The 21,117-nt window shown below is 38.7% G+C and overlaps 1 protein-coding gene across 1 annotated transcript in view; it reads left to right on the forward strand.

Moving 5' to 3' along the window:
• The window catches only part of MAP7D3 (MAP7 domain containing 3), a 63,722-nt gene that overhangs the window by 14,895 nt on the left and 27,710 nt on the right, over nucleotides 1-21,117 (forward strand). The window contains exons 2-7 of the mRNA XM_077825643.1: nucleotides 4,506-4,607; nucleotides 5,452-5,532; nucleotides 7,617-7,780; nucleotides 12,065-12,179; nucleotides 14,984-15,013; nucleotides 20,377-20,478. Coding sequence (XP_077681769.1) covers nucleotides 4,506-4,607; nucleotides 5,452-5,532; nucleotides 7,617-7,780; nucleotides 12,065-12,179; nucleotides 14,984-15,013; nucleotides 20,377-20,478 — 594 coding nt within the window. The remainder of the gene's footprint in view (nucleotides 1-4,505; nucleotides 4,608-5,451; nucleotides 5,533-7,616; nucleotides 7,781-12,064; nucleotides 12,180-14,983; nucleotides 15,014-20,376; nucleotides 20,479-21,117) is intronic.

Below are 21,117 nucleotides of genomic sequence, written 5' to 3' on the forward strand. Positions count from 1 at the left end.
GCCTTTGAGTGCGACTCCCCATTATAAATTAAAGACACTTTTTAAAAAAAATATTTAACACTATTATAAATGCTGGAGATGAAGCAAGGTTTGGGCATGGAGGCTGACAGCTTGTGGCCCCCCACATAATAACATTGCAACCCCCAGTTTGAGAACCCCTGTGTTAGACAATCATAGCAGCATTGACCAGGATGACGTTTTTGCCACGGTTTCGTTCAGATGCAAACCTTGATACATCGATTCTTGCTGTTATCTCAGATTAAGTTTAGATTATTGCACACTTCCCAATAGGAAAAGCAGCCCTTTTGCACAGAGACTCGCTACCACTCCACTGATACTAAATGGCAACATGGTTGACAACTTTGCTGAGATGGTTCGAAGCTGAATGGGTATGAAGTGATGGCTCCAGATCATGATTGGGAGACACATTGGTGGGGTAGTGTAAGGAAATTTGTGTGGAATAGAGGGCTTTATTCCCCAGGTACCTTCACCAGCACTAAATTAAAATACATGTTTCTAAAAGCATGTGACTTAAAAAGTTGACATTTTAGAAATACTTTGGGAGTGTTGATAGAGTTTTGGAGCTACTTGTTTATTTAGCACTAAGGAAAACTTGTCAAGACTGTCCTTAAGAGGAATTTGTACTTGTGAGAGAGAAGAATTAATCATAGAATAGAATATCAGGGTTGGAAGGAACCTCAGGAGGTCATCTAGTCCAACTCCCTGCTCAAAGCAGGACCAATCCCTAACTAAATCATCCCAGCCAGGGCTTTGTCAATCCTGACCTTAAAAACCTAGGTAACCCATTCCACTATCAATGCATATCATGTAACTGAAGCGGAATCGCATAGTCTCTCTCTCTCTCTCAAATTCCCCAAAACATGAATTTTAACTCTCAAAGTGCCTACTTGCCACTAGTATACAGAGGTCGATCATCTTATTATGTTCATGCTGTCCTTCAGACTAATGCATTTGCAATTACAGCCTTAAGAGTGGGACACAGAAGGTGGGAATAGAATGTGACAGTCCTTTGGGTGAAGAGGAGCTAAATTGAGGCTGATTTTAGCCCATTTCTATACCTCATCAGTGCAGCCACCCACATTAGACATGCTGAAGAAAGGGGCTTCTGGAGAAGACACCAACTGTTTTTCCATGCACTATCTCAGATACATGTCAGCACAAGATAAGGAAATAAATAGGACAATCCAGTTGAAAAGAGCTGTGTGTGTAACAGAACAGTTGGGAATACCATTGGTGAATCAATTTGTGGAGTCACTGTAAAGGACTTACCTCAGAAATAAACCAGTTCCTTATGCTTCGAGTGTGGTGACTGGTTTATGGAAGCTATTGTCTTGTACAAAGAGAATTAGTCATGTCCACAACACCACAGAGGCAGCTACTGTTCTGACTTTAGGCATCCAAACTATTCCCCAGCCTCACATCACAACTCCAGTCTCACTGCTTTGGTGCCACAGTGAGAAAATTGTCTCTAGTTCCTTCATTATTAGGGAGTTTTGTCCTGAAATGCCTTTCATATGTGGGGGGGGAGGATAATCTTGGGTAGTAGTTTGCCATGGCTAAAATATGCTTAGAATACTGGTGATAGGTGCCATGGAAAAATAATAGGATAATAAATGTAAAATTAAACAATTAAGTGTTTATTTAAAAATGACCATGTAGGGAATACATTTAATTGGATTTTTATATAAGAATAAAAGTGCTTATCCTGTGTTCTGTGTGCCCTAGTCAAACATGCCTAGAAATACATGCCAAGCTGTCTCCCAAATGTAGCAGCCTGGCTCCGGCCACTTAACTAGTGTTAACTAACTAGAAGAAATTAATCTAAAAGAAAATGCACAAAAATACCAGTGATCAATAACCACGTTTCCTCACATCGTCCCGTGCCGGCCCCCCCGCCCCCCAGCCCATGCAAATAAATTGGTAAAGTGGATAGGATCTTAAATGTGCACATTGGAAACTTATGAATGTGGTATTACTGTGGCTAGGACCCAAATATTCCTCTTTAAAAGTTAAAACAGTTTTTCTTGTGTGTCATGTGGAGAGATACACAAATACCATCTCAAGAGATTTTTGACACAGTTCACGTTAAAAATGCAAATATGTTATAGAAGGTAGAACTAATGACTTTGTGATACTTATGTAGTCCTATTTTTACAAGCTTTTCTCACATGTTAATTTCAGCTTCATAAAAGTTAAATTGAGTATATGAATAGATTTTATGGAAAATACATCTTAAATGTTTTAATGTTAAGTATCTTTAATGAGGTTTTGAAACCAGAGGCAACAGTTAAAGTCATGACTTAATTTCATTTGCATAGTAAATCAACAAGTACTAAAAGTACTGCAGTATTTGCATATAGGTAATTCCATCCTAAAAATTTTATTCCAGTTTATATTACAGCTCGCTTAATGCAAGAAGCATTCTGTTACAAAACACAGCAGAATGATTGTTTAAAATCTGTTTTGGAGTGTTGAGGTAAAAATGTCAGTCTTGGTGTAAGTAATCTGGCGAGACTGAAGTCATAGGATGTTTAACCTGTTTGTTCCAGGGTTGAATTTGGTCTGCAGTGTTCATTTCCCACCTGTACTAGTTTGAATTCTCTTGATCTACCTCTTACAAATCATCATACCCCCTCGTCTTTGTCTGTGTGAGAGATGAGGATATATAGCTTGGTATCATTATCAAAAGGCTTTTCAATTTTATTCTTCAGTTGTGTTGTAAGATTGGTCATATTCTAGTCTTCTATTCATTGAAGGCTTTTTTGATCATTTTCACCGGTGCAGTAAGTGCTGCATCTCTGCCTGTATTCAAATATGCCTGCTGTATCCTGTACTGTGTTATGCCTGTTTCTCATGTTTGCCCTTGTGTGGTTGGAAAAATTGTGGCATTTGTCATGCAGATAATATTAATCCAACTCAAAGCAGTGAACAGAGAACACAATGTACAAAATGTGCTTTTTGATTTTTAAATCTTTCGTGTACTTAGTAAAATTGCAATGTACCCATTTTTATACTTTGCCAAATGGTCAGAATATCATATTCCAATATGTGATATCTCTTATTTATCTGAAAAGACCCTCAAAGATGTAATAGAATACACCTCTACCTTGATATAACGCAACCCGATATAACTCGAATTCAGATATAACACAATAAAGCAGCTCTCTGAGGGGTGGGGCTGCACGCTCCGGCGGATCAGCATGTCTGGCTCTGACATGCTGCTCTGAGCGGCGTGTTAAGGGTGCCAGGCCGGAGCCAAGGGGTTAGATAAGGGGCAGAGGGTCTCAGGGGGCGGTCAGGGGACAGGGAGCGGGGGGGTTGGATGGTTCGGAGGTTCTGGGGGCGGGGCGGTCAAAGGACGGGGAACTAGGGCAATGGATAGGGAGTGGGAGTCCCGGGGGGCCTGTCAGGGGGCAGAGGTTTGGATAGGGGGCGGGGCAGTGAGGGGACAGGGAGCGGGGCGGGTTGGATGGGTCAGGGATTCTGAGGGGTCAGTCAGGGGGTGGGAAGTGACTATTAATAATGGAAATGCTTGAGGCCAAAGCAAGTTCGATATAACACAGTTTCACCTATAACACGGTAAGATTTTTTGGCTCCTGAGGACCACGTTATATCAGGGTAGAGGTGTACATAGGTAGGATTGAAGAAGGCTTTTGTTAGGTGCTGCAGTGAGGTATTCAAGACCTGGCAACAGCTGCGGGTGACCATTTAGAGTTGCTGAATAAGTGGTGTACTTAGCATTTATCATTGATATCACATGGGATTACACACTTTGAGGTGAATGTTCCTGGGCACAGCCTTAGGAAGGATTATTATCATGACAGAACTAGTTGTCATGGAGAAGAGAAATGTTCTTCCTTCCTTCACATTTTATACTACCCAATTAAAGGAAGACCATTGACAATGCTGTTTCTTTCAGGAAAAATACCAAATTTAATAATGATCCATCCTCAACTATAAACTTTAAATCATTTGACTAGGATAACTTTTGCTACAGATAGGTCTAGATTTTTTAATATTTTAGTAATATAAAGTCTGATGTTTGTGTCTGGTTTCTTGGTGGTGGTTCTTGAGATTGTCTTCTGTTGATTCCTAAAAGAATCCAAATGGTCTTCTAGCTCTATGTTCATTACGTTGGCTACAGGGGTTTACATGGAGGGAAGATTGGGAGTATTGTGCACATCACTCATGAAAGGGGTCTCTCCGTCTTAATTGTGTGCAGAGATATGGGGATAGGTTGTTTTGTTCTTAACCTTGAATATTTCTCCCCTTGCATTTACTTTCCCATTCACAGTTGCTTTATTCTAGCAGGAAGAAGAGGGTGACTAGTTTAAGTGTAAGATGGCACCATAGTTAACAGGAAATCCATGCAAAATGATGAGAAGGGAAACCTGACCAGACATTTCAGGAATAAAATAAATAAATGAGCCCTGTTGATGACAATCTTATTGGTAGTAATTGTCTCTTTAAACTGTTTTTTACAGTTGCTGCAGCCCAAGCAATAGCAGAAGAACGAAGAAACCAAAGTGGTATTAGCCCTGTTCCAGTCCAAACTGCAATAAACATAAAGACAGCCACAAAACCAGGTGTAATCTCTGACTATTATTGATCTTGAAAGTTCCGCTGATTTGCCAGTGGGAGTTGACAGGGTTGGATAGAACTGTTCTGAAGTGCCTTTGCTTTCTCCTTTTAGAGAACTCAGAGTTGGGTAGCTGGCCTCATAACTTTAGGACATCACTCAGGCTTCCACTCTTGCTCTTCCCAGGATTCGGTTAGTGCAGCTTGCCCACCCTGAATAGGGCAGAACAGTGAAGACAAATGAATTTGTCTGCTCTATACTCTGCTCTTGTTGCCAATTCACTTCCAGGTGCAATTAAGGGTTTTGGTACTGTCTATAAAGACCCAGATGGTCTAGGCTCCACTTAACTGAAATACCATTCTCCCTTTGGCTCTTCACAACATGTGTTTTTATAACTGTAGCACTTCAGCTAATTGTATCTGTGGTAATCTTTGTGGGAGCTAGAGACATGTCATTCTTGGTCACAGCCTCTCACCTCTGGAATTTACACCTGCCAGAAATATGGGCTGTGGTTAGAGCATAATGCAGGGCCCACCTCCTTTGTTTAGGCTTTCTATTAATTTTATGGCTTGAGCCATTTAATCTTATGTCTGGTATTTGCTGGTCCTCTTAAGATTGTTGGATTGGTTATTGGGGGGGAGGAAGAGTTCCAGAGTACATTCTTCCTGTACTGGAGGACAAGCTTGCTAGTACTCTTCTAACCTGTGTGAAGTACATGATACCATGGTGAATAGGTGCCTTTCTCAGAATGGGTTCAATAATCATTTCAATAGTCTATATTTAAAACAGCTTGTTTCTTTTTAAATCTGTGTTCTAAATGACTGACAATGACAATTCCTTTTTTTTGACAGTGATAGATGGCTCCACTCTGAGAACAGAAGAAAGACAAAGACTAGCCCGGGAGCGAAGAGAAGAGCGGGAAAAGCAAAATGGTATATTCACGTTTAACCATATTTAAAATAATATGTATTAATGCTTGTGGTATAAGTTACATACAATGCCACAAATTATTTCTTTCCCAAAGTCTTCTTGGGTTTGTGAACCTGGCACTCTTCTTAAACTTCCACTTCCAGCTTTTGTGGGGTAGATTACATAGTGGTAAAATGTTAGTGCCAATCTTTGGAAGCATCCAGTCCAGCAATGCTGCAGTATTGGTAAGTGTGAAATTTTGAGAAAAGTATCTGGATAGACAAGAGACCCTTGACAGATTTCTGTGTTTATATTGTGTATAGAATACCATTCAGACAATATTATTAATGATCCAAAAATGTTTGGCCATCTGAACTGCTTGATTGCCTTCAACATTATCTCTTTTTTAAGATTCTAGAAAGAATAAAAGTCTCCTGGATTGAGTCCTTATCAAATAAATTTATATTGCACTTCATTTTAGATATGAATCCATGATCTCATCCAGGAAAAATTGTATAAATGTGGGCCATGCATCTACATGTGTGGTAAAGCTCAGAGACGGTCTGCGTACTAGTACAGTGACTTACCCATTTAGTTAACATCTTCCTGCTGGCCTCAGGCTTCTCTGCCATTGTGTTCAATTTCGGGTTCATTTATTTTATTATTTGTGGGCTTGCCCTTAAACTGTTCAGTAATTTCCAGAAGTACGTTGTGGAAGATTCTGAACTTTTGAGAAAGTACTTGTAGTCTGAGCTCTGATGTGTTAACTTCCATGTTTTCTCATTCAGTGATTCAGGGGGGTTTTTTATTGCATATAAATGGGTGTTAAATGTGACACAGAAGTCTATGTTAAGTTTTCCTCTCTGATGTCCAGCTTCCTAGTGAGGCTTTAATACTAAGAACAGCCATACTGGGTCAGACCAAAGGTCCATCTAGCCCAGTATCCTGTCTTCCAATAGTGAATAATGCCAGGTGCCCCAGAGGGAATGAACAGAACAGGTGATCTGATCCATTCCCTGTTGCTCATTCCCAGCTTCTGGCAAACAGAGGCTAGGGATACCATCCCTGCCCATCCTGGCTAATAGCTATTGATGAACCTATTCTCCATGAATTTATCTAGTTCTTTTATAAACCCTGTTTATAGTCTTGGCCTTCATAATGTCCTCTGGCAGAGATCCACAGGTTGACTGTGCGTTGTTTGAAGAAATACTTCCTTTTGTTTGTTTTAAACCTGCTGCCTATTAATTTTATCTGGTGACCCCTAGTTCTTGTGTTTTGAGAGAGTAAATAACACTTCCTTATTTACTTTCTCCACACCAGTCATGATTTTATAGACCTCTATAATATCCCCCCTTAGTCGTGCCTTTTCAATCTGAAAAGTCTCAATGTTATTAATCTCTACTCAGACGGAAGCTGTTCCATACCCGTAATAATTTTTGTTGCCCTTTTCTGAACCTTTTCCCATTCCAATATATCTTTTTTTTTTGAGATGGGGCGACCACATCTACATGCAGTACTCAAGATGTGGGCATACCATGGATTTATATAGAGGCAATATAATATTTTCTGTCTTATTATCTATCCCTTTCTTAATGAGTCCCAACATTCTGTTCGCTTTTTTGACTGCCGCTGCACATTGAGTGGATGTTTTCAGAGAACTATTCACAATGACTCAGTGATCTTTTTCTTGAGTGGTAACAGCTAATTTAGACCCCATCATTTTATGTGTGTCGGTGGGATTATGTTTTCCGATGTGCATTACTTTGCATTTATCAACACTGAATTTCATTATGACAGCACCGCAGATGCATACATAGCATAAGGCACGTTCTCTGTGAACTTACATACAGATCATAAAGTGTAAAACTTCAGAAAAAGTTCCAGTCTGTTCCCAAAGCTGGGAACAAAATGGAATAGAAGGTTAGGTCACATGTAACATTATTTGATTAAGATGTAGGATTAACTATACATCAGAATTAGATCGGCTAGAGTGTTATGTTGTAGAGGTGGACTAGTAAGCTTTTCACCTTTGTCAATTGTAGTGTTTGTGAGTACTTTTTAAAGTTTGATTTAAGTTTACTTATTTAAATTTTTTTAACATGTATAGCTGCCAAAGAAACACAGATATTTGAAAAGGAAAAAAAAGCAAAACTCCAGTATGAAAAACAGATGGAAGAAAAGCAGAGAAAATTGAAAGAACAGAAACAGAAGGAAGAACAAAGAAGAGCTGCAGTAGAAGAAAAAAGAAAACAAAAAATAGAGGCGGAAAAGGTACTGTTCATAGCTATTACGTAACATTGTGAAAAATGTCTAAATTATATCCTTATTATGAAATAGATTAGTTAAGGATAGTATAAGTACATTGATCAGTTCTTTTAAAAGTAGTTGCAATTCGTACACTAGTATTCAAAGCACACATGTTACTTTTTGCAATGGTGGTCCATTATTTAGACTCTCAGTTAATTCCAGTCAGTCCTAGCTCTCCCTGTACCAAAGGGAAAATTAGCTAGTTATCTTAATTTGGTCTTAATAATTTTTAACATAGAGTGTGAAAATATCCCTGACATTTTAACTTTCATTTTGTAGACAAGTTTTTTGCTGTGTTTCTAGTAAACTAACATGGTTTCCTAACTTGATATGTATTCCACTGGGTTCTGGCTGGCTCCCACTGCCTCAGTTCTCCTGTGTTACTATTCATGGTGCCTTTTATGCTGCTGATCACAGACTACTCTTTCTGCCTTATCTAGTTATACTTTGCTACTTTGAACTCTGTTTTGGCCATCCTCTTATGACTGTCACTTTGTCCTCCCTCTGCCCTAATATGGGCATTTTGCACTCTTAGAAGCATCATCCTACACTGGTTGCGCTTACATTTTGTGCCATTTTCAGTTGCCCGATGTTCCTCTTGTGCATGTTTTGTGTGCAACTCTTTCACTTGAATGCTGTTATGCTCATGTTGTTTGAGATAATTAAGTCCCAGGTGTTTCAATTTAGCAGCTAAAGAAATAATTTACGTTGATGAAAAACAAGCAAAAATGTTTGTCCTGTTCTGTTGATGATTCAGGATGGAATTGCAGTCTAATGGAACTACATCTCTTGGAACACAAAAGGGCTGTTTTTAGCTTCAGATTTTCTCCAGAGAAACCATTAAAACCAATTGAAACCATTTATTTGATTATCAGGGAAACAATCCCTGACAAATCAGTCTCTGACTGATATTAAGCTGAGCTTTACCAGATTCTCTCCTTAGAAGAGGATCAGATGCAGACATCTACACACACGCAGAACCTAGCACCTCAAAGACTATCTTCTAGTTTTGCCTAATGAGGAGAGTCTAACCCATACAAACTGTGTTCAACCAGGAAGTGAAGGCAGGTGCTGGATAATGAGAAATATGACCAGAAAATACTTTACTTTAAAATAAACTGTTCGATATTTGCCTATAAGAACAGCCATACTGGGTCAGACCAAAGGTCCATCTAGCCCAGTATCCTGTCTTCCGACAGTGGCCAATGCCAGGTGCCCCAGAGGGAATGGAATGAACAGAACAGGTAATCATCAAGTAATCCATCCCCTGTCTCCCATTCCCAGGTTCTGGCAAACAAAGGCTAGGGACACCATCCCTGTCCATCCTGGCTAATATCCTCCATGAACTTATCTAGTTCTTTTTTGAACTCTGTTATAGTCTTGGTCTTCACAACGTCATCTGACAAGGAGTTGCACAGGTTGACTGTGCATTGTGTGAAGAAATACTTCCTTTTGTTTGTTTTGAAATCTGCTGCCTATTAATTTCATTTGGTGACCCCTAGTTTTTGTGTTATGAGGAGTAAATAACACTTCCTTATTTACTTTCTCCACACCAGTCATGATTTTATAGACCTCTATCATATCCCCCCTTAGTCGTGTCTTTTCCAATCTGAAAAGTCCCATTTTTATTAATCTCGCCTCACATGGCAGCCATTCCAGACCCGTAATAATTTTTGTTGCCCTTTTCTGAACCTTTTCCAATTCCAATATATCTTTTTTGAGATGGGGCGACCACATCTGCAGGCAATATTCAAGATGTGGGCGTACCATGGATTTATATAGAGGCAATATGATATTTTCTGTCTTATTAGCTATCCCTTTCTTAATGATTCCCAACATTCTGTTCACTTTTTTGGCTGCCGCTGCACATTGAATGGATGTTTTCAGAGAACTATCCACAATGACTCAGCGATCTTTTTCGTGAGTGATAACAGCTAATTTAGATCCCATCATTTTATATGTGTCGGTGGGATTATGTTTTCCGGTGTGCATTCCTTTGCATTTATCAACACTAAATTTCATCTGCCATTTTGTTGCCCAGTCACCCTGTTTTGAGAGACCCTTTTGTAGCTCTTTGCGGTCTGCCTGGCACTTAACTATCTAGAGTAGTTTTAGATCATCTGCAAATTTTGCCACCTCACGGTTTACCCCTTTTTCCAGATCGTTTGACAAAAATCATTTAAGACGTCTTCCTTCACGCCAAGATTTACCAAGCACAAGGGATGGTAAAGGACATAGCAAACCATATTTTTTCATTCTTTGTTTCATGTTTCAGTCAAATCATTTCTGGTTAGTCACCTCCCAAAGGTAACTTAAAAAAGCAATCACCATAGTGAAAACAGGTAGAAGAATTAGTTGCCACCTGCCTGAGACTAATCATGAAAGCCTCATTACTAAGATTAAAAAACATTATTTTGTTTAATGACAATAATTAAGACTCAAGTGCATTGTTACTAGCTATGCAAAATATATAGGTCGTGTGTGCAACAATACTTAGATTGTAATCTTTTTGAGATACTGTCATTATGTTGGTGCAGTAGGGCCCTGATTGGAACCTTTAAATTCTGCTGCAATAAAAATAATTAAAAGAATCCCAGTAGCAGTGTGTTTTATAGATCCTTGTCTAGATACTTTGGTCATTAATACCTTAGAGTTCTGTCCACATGGATGTGCTTACAGGATAAGAGTCCAAGACTTTACCTAAAGTCAGTAAAATAAACCAGATTGGAGTTGGTGTCTCCTCTTTCTTTAGAGGTAGATAAACTGCTGTCCAAAGAATATTTTTCTGGGAAGCTTTGCATGGTAAACAATACCTCCTGTTTCTTCAGAGCTTGGGGGATTTTTAGCCTTTCCTTCCAAGTTTTTTGTCACTGAAGAAACCCCAAAGTGATGCAAAGACTTTTTAGTCTGTGTTGTTATGAAATTCATGTTAAGGGAGAATAGAAGCCTTCTGTCCCCAGGAGAGAAAATTGTTTGGATAACTGGTCCCTTGGTATCTTGTAGTGTGTTGGTGATAAATACTGACTAAGGAGTTCTCAATCATTGCTATTCCAGGATATGACCCTGTTGTTTATCTTCATAGCCAGGCAGTGCCATATGCTTTTAAACCTTGAGGATGGTGAAGAGAAGGTCTGTTAAAAAGTGAACTGTGTAACCCTTTTTATATGATAAGACTAGAGTTCAGTGTTCTGGGGTTTTTCCTTCTCCAGCAATTGATATGAACACCTGAGATGGGGGGAGAGCTGTACTCCAGTGCTGTTCCAGATGTTAGTCGTGTCAGCAATTATTGCTGAAGTCCAGAGTTTACAAGTAAAAACAGACTTTCAGCTTGTCATAAAATTTCCTTTTAAGTTTTACCTTTTTTTGGGTCCCATCCTGCTTCCATTGAAGTTGATGTCAAAATTCCTTCATGTTTGGAGAGATGAGCTGATGTTTGTACAGTACTTTGAAAAGATAGTGTCCTTAATATTTGTTAATATTAAACAGGTTTTTTTTAAAGAATGTACTTTATTTAGGTATTTCATTAAGCAACAGTATTTTCTGTCAACAGCTGTGCTTTGGAGTTCATGAGTTCTCTTCTTACAAGAGAATTATTTTTCTTTTTAAAAAAAAAAATCTTCTAGCCAACATTCTAAGTGTTTTTTTAAAGCCCAGTGGGATGTTAATTAAAGGTCTTCTTTCACAGAGAAAGATCTCTACTAGTTTACTTCAAATAGTTTTAAGATTGTTTAATATAGGAACACTTGAAAAAATCTATTTCAGGAGAATTCTGGAGTTTCATATCCTAATGGCTGCTTGGTTAGAAAACTAGAATTGACAGTTTAAACACTTGAGATTTTATAATCCTTCCTCCCACTTTATATTTATTTATAAGTCTCTGATAATCAAGACATCTGTAGATAAGTGTTGTTCTGTATAATATATCTGAACTGATACATAGTCGCTACAGCAGATTCTTGATCAAATGCACTTTGAATGCGTTAACCCTAAAAGTCTAATTTCACTTCAGTGTAGTACATCTCTTTGTGAAATATTAGAGGAATATTTGTGCATTATATTAAAATGATTGGTGTCTTCAGTCTTTTAGCACGTCACATTTGTTTTAGAATTAGTTATGGTCACATGGTGAAGGTAAAACAGATGTTTTTGATTTCACGCTCTTCAGGGAAGAAAGATTATTTTGTGTTGAGCATAGTTGTGCTTAATAATGGTTTACATAGCCTTATATAGAGATTTATTTGGTAATAGGAGCGATATGAAGCAGTTGTGCATCGTACCTTGGAGCGGAGCCAACGTCTGGAAACACGACAGAAGAGGTGGTCATGGGGAGGGTCTGTAACTTCAAATTCAGACAGCAAGACTGGTAAGGGTTGCTGAAATTGAGTGCATTATGTTGATTTATAGTGTTGTTGCATTTATAATTCAGATACCTTGAAGACTAATTCAAAAGTAGTATTTATAATGCTGTTTTAAAGATTTCTGTTATTGTTTAATATAATGAATATGCAGCTATGACCTGGAAAATGCATCCTTTAATAGACTTGCTTTGAATACTAATTGATGATGCTCTGTGTTTTAAATAGAGGTTAAATGGATAAGATGGCACAGGGGTTAATGCTCAAGCTTTTCAGCTCTGGAGTCCGTGTTGAATCCCATCTGAGGTTACACGTTTTAAATATACTTGGTCTCAAACAGGTTCTTATTAAACCATCATGTATTTTGATGTAATAAGCAATTTTTGCTTATCAGAAGCCCAAAATTAGAATAGTAGAACAGGATGACCTGCCTCCTTAATCACTTATCTATAATTTATAGGAAAAAACTGCATGATCATGGAGGACTTGAGTCTGAATGACATATGCTGAAGGTCTCATGCTGGCAGTACTAAAACATCCTTGGAATTTCTAAACATTATAGGTTTCAGAGTAGCAGCCGTGTTAGTCTGTATTCGCAAAAAGAAAAGGAGTACTTGTGGCACCTTAGAGACTAACCAATTTATTTGAGCATGAGCTTTCGTGAGCTACAGCTCACTTCATCAGATGCATACCGTGGAAACTGCATATTCTCTGTGTATATATAAAGTCTGCTGCAGTTTCCACGGTATGCATCTGATGAAGTGAGCTGTAGCTCACGAAAGCTCATGCTCAAATAAATTGGTTAGTCTCTAAGGTGCCACAAGTACTCCTTTTCTTTAAACATTATAGATGAAGATTTCCTAACTCAAAAAGTGTTGTGGCCAACACATTGGGAATTCTTTTAGACCTTGTCCTAGCAGATAGAGATGAACTGATCATAGAACTAAATATTAATGGCAGTTTAGGTACAAGTGTTCATGATTAGATCACATTTATAATGTACATGCAAAATTAAGTCCAGACCAGTCCTATGTATACTTGGTCCCTTATTAGGGCAAGTTTCACAAAGCTTGAAAATAATTATGAGCCAGATCAGCTGGGAGGAAGACTTTGATCTAGAAACTGTGAATGATAACGGGGAATCATTTAAGAACACAAAACCTCACAATCCCATAATTGAGGAAGATGGCTGTGCTGGTTAACCAATCCGCTTTAGAAGGGAAATGAAGACAGCTATTAAAAAAATTAAAATAATATTTAACAAATGGAAGAAGGGTGAGATTGATAGTATTGCATATAAATCAGAAGCTAGGAATTGTAGAAAATTGATAAGGGGAGCAGAGGGACACAGAGAAATCTATGTCCAGCAGAGTTAAGGATAATAAGGAGTTGTTTAAGTATATTAGGAACAAAAAATCCTGACAAAGGAACTGGTAAACTTATCAATAGTATTGCAGAAAAGGCAGAAGTGTTCAAGAAATATTTCTGTTCTATACTTGGGGGGGTGATAAATAATGAAGAGGACAGGTCACTGATTCAGAGGAATCTGAATTGCTTAGTAAGTTAGATGTAAGCAAACAATACATGTTTTAATATGGCTAAATGTATACATTTAGAAACAAAGAATATAGGCAATTCCTGTGGGATAGGGAAGCTAGCAAACAATGACTCTGAAAAAGATTTGGGGGTCATGGTGGATAATCAGCTGAACAAGAGCTCCTAGTATGATGTGTGCTAAAGAGCTAATGCGATCCTGGGATGCGTAAACAGGAACCTCAAGTAGGTGTAGAGAGGTTATTGAACCTCTGTATTTGACGACTGTTGCTGGAATACTGTGTCCAGTTCTGGTGCCCACAATTCAAGAAGGATATTGATAAATTGAAGAGGGTTCAGAGAGGATGCACGAGAATGATTCAAGGACTAGAAAACAAGCTTTATAGCGACAGGCTCAAGAAGCTTGGTCTGTTTTGCTTAATAAAGAGAGGCTAAAGGTTGACTTGATTGGTCTAAGTTCTACGTGGGAATCAAGTATTTAATAATGGGCTCGTCAATCTGACTGAGCAAGGTGTAACACGATTCAATGGCTGGAAGTTAAAACGAGACGAATTCAGACTGAAAATAAGGCATACATTTTACATTGAGGATGGTTAACCACTGAAATAATTTACCAAAGGTTGTGGTCAGTTCTCCATCACTGAATTAAAAACACTCAGGATTGCATGTTTGTCTGAAAGAGCTGCTCTAGGAATTCTTTTGGGGCAGTCTATGGTGAGTGTTACGGAGGATGTCAGACTAAATGATCACAGTGGTCCCTTCTGGCCTTGGAATCTATGACTGAAATGAAATGAAAATAATGGGAACTGAAAGGAGGACTTCACAATGCATGGCACTAAACATGATCAGGCCCTCACTTTCCTGAGCAATAAAAATATTTTAAGGGAAAATCAAACTTGGTATAGTGAGCTATTAATAATATCTTCTCAATTTCCAGTTGAAGAGAGGGAGGTTGTAAGGACAGTGATACATGCAAGTCCATGGGAATTTTAAAAGTAACTGCAGAAATAAAAAAACATACCTGAGCTCCACTTTTGTTTTCTGCTCTAGTGTTGGAATTGTGTCAAAAATACTCAAGGTGGAATTAATTGTGGTGTTGACTGTCAGGCTGTGTCTAGAGCTTAAGGCCTAAAAAGTGTGTGTTGAAATAATAATTACAGCAATTATAAGTATTATTTCCACTTTCCCCATTTCTCTGTTGTTCTATTAAGTGCTATCCAGCCTTGTGATTTATCTTACAAATCTTGTTCTTCTACAGAGCCACAGACTGCAGATGAAGGTGGAGCTGGTAGTATTAATTTCTAAAATGGCCTTCTGCTATTACTTTATACTAACCTTTTGAACTGGAATTCTCACTTTCACTGATTGGAGTTAAGGGGAGTTACTTTTGCATAGCTGGATCTGGGCCAGCAGGGCTCAGAGCACTGCAGAAGCAGCACACTTGGTCCTCTGTGTAGAGCATGCCCTGTGTCTTTAACAATCCCTCCCAGCCAATTTAGGTGGGCCTTTCCATTGGTGAGATCATAAGGGAGTCTGAGACAGGGTGTTATCTGCAGTTTAGTGCCTCAAGGATGAGGTTATAAAGCATGGGGAAAAATGGGAGATCTTTCTGGTTCTGGGTATATGCTGAATGTATATTAATATGGTACTCTGTAAACCAGAATTTTGTAAACAATGATTTGGTACTTTGCAAACAGTTTAAACAATAGCTGGAGAAACTCTCCTGTGCACAAATTTGGTACATTTTACAAATGGTACATTTTCATGATCTAGTACAAACAGATATGTAGGGGAGCCTTTTCCTTTAACTATGTTTAATTTCTGTGGAAGGAGATTGCAAAAACAATGAGTGACAGTTATTCCAATGAGTGACAGTGATTCCAAACTTTTAAAATTCATTTTCCATTGACTTTCTAGCACCTTCCATGGAAGAGGTTGAGACACACTCATAGACTAATTAATTTATAAACAATTCAAATGGTTTCTAAGGCCAAGTCTACACTTGAAGGGCTTTGGTGGTATATTATACTGGCAAAAGCACTTTCAGTGTGGACACCATTTATACCAGCCAAACTTTTTTGCTGGAAAAATTTATTCCAGCAAAATAATTGCCTGGTAGAACTGCATCTACACTAGATACTCTTGCCGGCACAGCCACATCCGTCAGGGATTATGCATCTTCACGCCCCTGAGTGACATAGCTACGCTGGCAAAGGCTTGTGGTGTAGATCTGGCCTATGCGTAATCAAGGACATTTAATTTTTGTAACTGAGGGCTAAAATGACAGCCCCCTCTTGTGAGACCCAGGTAAGTTTATGAGCACTGAAAAACTCTGTGCATGCTGTAGCTGCACTAATCTAGTCCAGTTGTCTCATAATACTGACAATATGAGGCTTGAAAACTCAGTAAAAGTGTAACTGAGCATGATTTAACTGCCCAATCTTATTCTGGCAGCCATAGCACATTTTCCCCTTTTCTCCTGCTCCCCTCAGCATGGACTGGCATTTTTCTCCAAAAATTAACCAGTTTGACTGGATCGGTTCGCCTCTATTAAACATGTGATCCTGAGATACATGTATGTATTCCAGTTGTTTTCCACTATCCAGTCTAATTTCTCTTGAAAGCCAAATTAGAGTATCAAGTTTTGTCCTATTTCTGAAAGTCATATTTGTCTCTGCTCTTTTTTGTTTTCCCCATTTCTAAATGACAGCAAAAACAAAATGTGCTCTTTATTGCTCATCGTTAAAGACAGCCACTAATAATAAGCCTTTACTTCCATCTTGTTCCTGAAGGACATAAGTCTTGAATGTATTTCTCCTCTAGTTCTTGATGTCACTATCCAGGTCCATCAAAAATTACCAGAGTCTTCCAACAAAAATGTCAGGCCTCGTATTTCTGATGTAAAACAACAAGACTTGATGTGTGTATACATTATCAATTAGCAATAAGGGGCACGTGCCCCTTCTTTGTTTTGCAGTTCACCCTTATGGGTTTTGCATAAGGTCTGTTTTGTCTGTTCATCAGTCTAAACAATTTTAATCTGAAATCTCTCATCTCATTTTTCGGGATTTTTTTGGTTGGTTGCTTTTGTTTTGATTAAAATATCTAGTCTTGTCCAAGAAACAGCAAGAGGTAAAGGTAAAGCAGACATTACAGGCCCTGGCACTGGAACATTCAGTTTACACTGAGACACAGAGTCGAGCAGTCACATATCTGCTATCAAAGCCCTGGCTGGGATGATTTAGTTGGTGTTGGTCCTGCTTTGAGCAGAGGATTGGACTAGATGACCTCCTGAGGTCCCTTCCAACCCTGATATTCTATAATTCTATCTAGTTTTAACTCTGTGAAGTTAAAATTCTGTGTTGGATTAATTTTTAAGATCTCTTGAGAAATTGAAACAAATTACTGCACCCTTAGTCATGTTCAATACTTTGTGGGTCTTCCTGTGCCTAGTGAGCAAGAAAAGTGTAGGTTTTCCCGGCTTCTACTATGCTGAAATCGGTTAATAGTAACCTTCACATCAGAACTCAACATTTAGATGTAGAGAGAAATAGATAATGAATGCTTATCCAGAATGGTGTGCAATCACACGTTTTTGCATCCATAAACTAATCTTTAGATTGTTTTCAGATGTACAGCCACCTCACCCAAGCAATAGTGTATAAAATCAACCCTGGAATCAATTTCCTCCTTTTTTCCCCTATCTCAAAGGTTGCCAATAGCCTCTAACTTCAGGCTGTAATATAGCTAGCTAGTATAAACAATGCCCCCCCTTTACTCTGCTACCTACACTATACACAAAATTGATTTGTATAAAAATCTTTTTGTTCCCCTTTCTCTAACATCTGTGTACCTTCAGCCCTTAGAATACATGGGGATGGGGACCATCCCTTTTCCGGTGTCTGAAAAATGCCTAACGTTGTGGTTGCTATAGCATTATCACATTATTGATTAATAATGTTTCAGTTTCTCTAACATCATCATTAGAAGAGAGTTACAGAATATTTGCAATATTGTCTTCTGACTGTCTGTTCTTGTGGCATATTCAGAGATAGGTTGGTCAGCTTTTAAATATGCTGGGAGACCAAAGCTATTCCAGATACTGCAGAAGAGTCTTCCATGGTTAGTAATTCATGATCCAAGAAAATGTAGCCCCAACAGTCTTCCTTTCCAGGCACATTCTGTCATGATCAGAACCAGTTTCATGTGAATATAAATATTTAGAACTCTTGACCAACCCAAGGTAAATATCTGGCTGAGATAGCAGTAGATTCACAAGTGTACTGAAAAGTAAACCATACATAATCGGACATTTCAAGAACATCCGGAAGATCAAACCCTATATACGGGGAAAATATTGTACATCAGTATAATGCGCATGATTCAGGATTACTCCCCATTGATGGTTAGGAATTAATAAAAAATAAAAACCCACAATCGAGCATTTTACAGTTAAAGTTGTTTTATCCGGCATGTTCAGGGAATGGGGGGTGCCGGTAAGTGAAAAATGGTAGTTTACTAAGAGGGAGGGAGTTTGGGTGCGGGAGGGGACTCATGGTGCCGGATCCAGGGGCCCACTCACCTCGGGCAGCTTCTCACAAGAAGCAACCTGTCCCGGATGCTCCCAGGCAGAGGTGCGGCAGGCAGCTCTGCAAGCTACCCGCACCCTGCCCTGGATGCTGGCTCCGTAGCTCCCATTGGCCAGGAACCACAGCCAATGGGAGCTGCGGGGGTGGAGCCTGTAGGCAGAGGCGGCACACAGAGCTTCCTGCAGTGCCTCTATCTAGGACCAGCTAGGACAGGTTGCTGCTTGCGGGGAGCCGCCTGAGGTGAGTGGCCCCCAGATCCGGCACCCTATACCCCTTCCCAAACCCCCTCCTGCACCCCAACCCCCCACCGGCCTTGTGCCAACCGGACTATAAACAGGAATTACAAAGAAGATCAGAAATGCTGGTTTATAGAGCTTTTCCACTTGGTGAAGTGCCGGATAAAACAGCTTTTACTGTACCATGGTATTAAGAGAGAAGTGGTTCATGCTAACAAATGCAGTTAGATTCTGTTAAGAAGCCTGGGAGAAATGGCAACATTGCATAATAAAAATACATAGAGTCCTTGACAGCAAAATCCCAGCAACTGAGGAAAGTTCCCTATCACAAAACCAGATGATGAAGTGCCTGAGAGACAAAGGTGCATGCCATTAGAGAATATGATGGTCATCAGACACGAAGTTTAACACCACACTCCAGTACCCATGTAGACAGTGTATGCACATTGAAAAATTACCCTAGCATTATGTTGCATGCTTGCTCCAATTCTTGCAATTTTTTATATATAAATGATTTATAACTTTCTTTTTCCAAAAAAAATCCTACAAACACAGAACGAAGTCACCAATAATTAAGAAACCATTGATTTGATGCAATGAAAATTTTTGTCAGATAATTCCCTAGGACTTCAGAAACCATTCTTCATGCTAATGGCCAGACTAAAGGAATAATTGAAGCCATCTTATCAAGTTATTAAAATTGTGTTGGCCAGACAGGTTAATTAGAGTTCATTAAGTTACATCCACCATTTAGGATTCCAAAGCTTTCTTGCAAATGGAAATGCAAATACCACGTACATATCTCTTGTTTCTAATAAGGTTTAGTTTTACAATGTTATATACCACTCATACTTGGAGTCAGTTGACTTTTTGATCGCTGAAGTTCATGTGAATAGTCAGGCTATTGCTACATGTTTTTGAAAATCCCACCCCTAGTGCATATCCTATAGTAAAATAAATAAATAAATAAACAAGGAAAGGGAAATAGCAAGGAAGTGATGGAAAATAACTATTAGTGGATGTAATTTCCCTTAGAAAATTCCTGAAGTTCATCTAAAAACTCCAAAATCTGTCGCAGCTATCTCAGTTCTCTTGCATCTTCCCTTATAAAATAACCTTTGTGTTTGCCTTAGAAAAAGTGTCCCAAACTTAAATCTTCTTTTCTGGCATTTACTATTCAGGTGCTGTACAATAGATCTTTCAAATCATGCTGTGGGAGTGGAATGCCCTAAAAAAGGAAGCTTCTCTTCTTTCTCAGTCTGCTCTTACTTTGCTGTCCTTTCACACCTCCTTAAAACAGTTTCTTGTGGTATCAGGGAAGGTAGCAATTCCGGGGTTTGTACGCTCATTCACATACATACATGCAGGCCAATCCAGTCAAATTCTCATATTGGCTGCTTCTAGAGGAAACTGCCATAGCATGTTGGGGAGCCTTTTGAAAAGGGAAAAGAAGCTTCTTCCACAGTAACCCTATTTTCCCTTTAGTATGGATTTATTTGCTAATAAGTTAACCAGCTTTGCCATTAACATTTGATATGCATGCAACATAATGTGCAGAATTTTAGGGTTTTATCATGCTGGTTTGTGCTACTTTTAGCATGCACTACCAGGAAATACTTACCTATCTCAAAGGGATTTGTGATTTATGAATTGTTTGTAAAGTGCTTTGAGATCCTTGAGTGGGAAGTACTGTGTAAAAGAATCAGAGCAGAACTGGAAATGGCTTTTGGGAAGTAATACTTACACTTCCAAATTTATCCCCAGAGAAATATGTTAAAGGACACTTTCTGACTGATAAATGCTAAAAGAAACATTTCTTTCTGCAGCCAACAAACGTTCCACATCCACAGCAAACCTCAAACAAACAGAAGCTGTCATCAACAAACGTTTGTCATCTTCTGCAGCGCTTCTAAACTCTCCTGATCGGAGTAAGTGTTTTGGGTCTTTTGGAGGGAGTTTCTTGGCAAGTAGATGAGTTTACTGTTCCTCCAACCTACTTGTTAATTCATGTCTCATGTGATCTCAAATGCATTTTACCCCATTTCTTAATCCAGCAGACTGCAGGTCTTTGACCCAATCCTTGGTTGTGATCTCTGTGTTAGAGCAGAAGAGTAATGGTAAAGATCACTTTTCATATTTCTAGGATAGTTTTATTAAAGCCAAATCTTGGTGATCAATTTATGAATTAACCATTTCACACCAACTCTAAGGGTTTAAATCACAGACTTAATTTTAGATAATACTAAACATAGTAATTGGGTTTTTGGGGTTTGTTTTTTTTTTTTGGTAAATTGCACAGATGACAATTATTTTCCTGAATGAAATAGATTCAGATCTTTGGTTGCATATTCACAACAGAAATAAATGTTCATCTTGGCATTAAAAATCTGTAGCATGGCCCTGAACTTATGCCCTACATATTGAAGCGCCCTGATTCCTTATAAGATGAAGAATTGTATCATAACATGGGCAAAAAAAGTGTGAAAATTCTGCTGTTCCCTTTTTCACATTGACTTTGGGCATTGCGGTTTCATGGGATGTATCTTCATATTAGCCATGCAGAATGC

This window comes from Eretmochelys imbricata, chromosome 9 (genome assembly GCF_965152235.1).
Source record: "Eretmochelys imbricata isolate rEreImb1 chromosome 9, rEreImb1.hap1, whole genome shotgun sequence".
NCBI lineage: Eukaryota > Metazoa > Chordata > Testudines > Cheloniidae > Eretmochelys > Eretmochelys imbricata.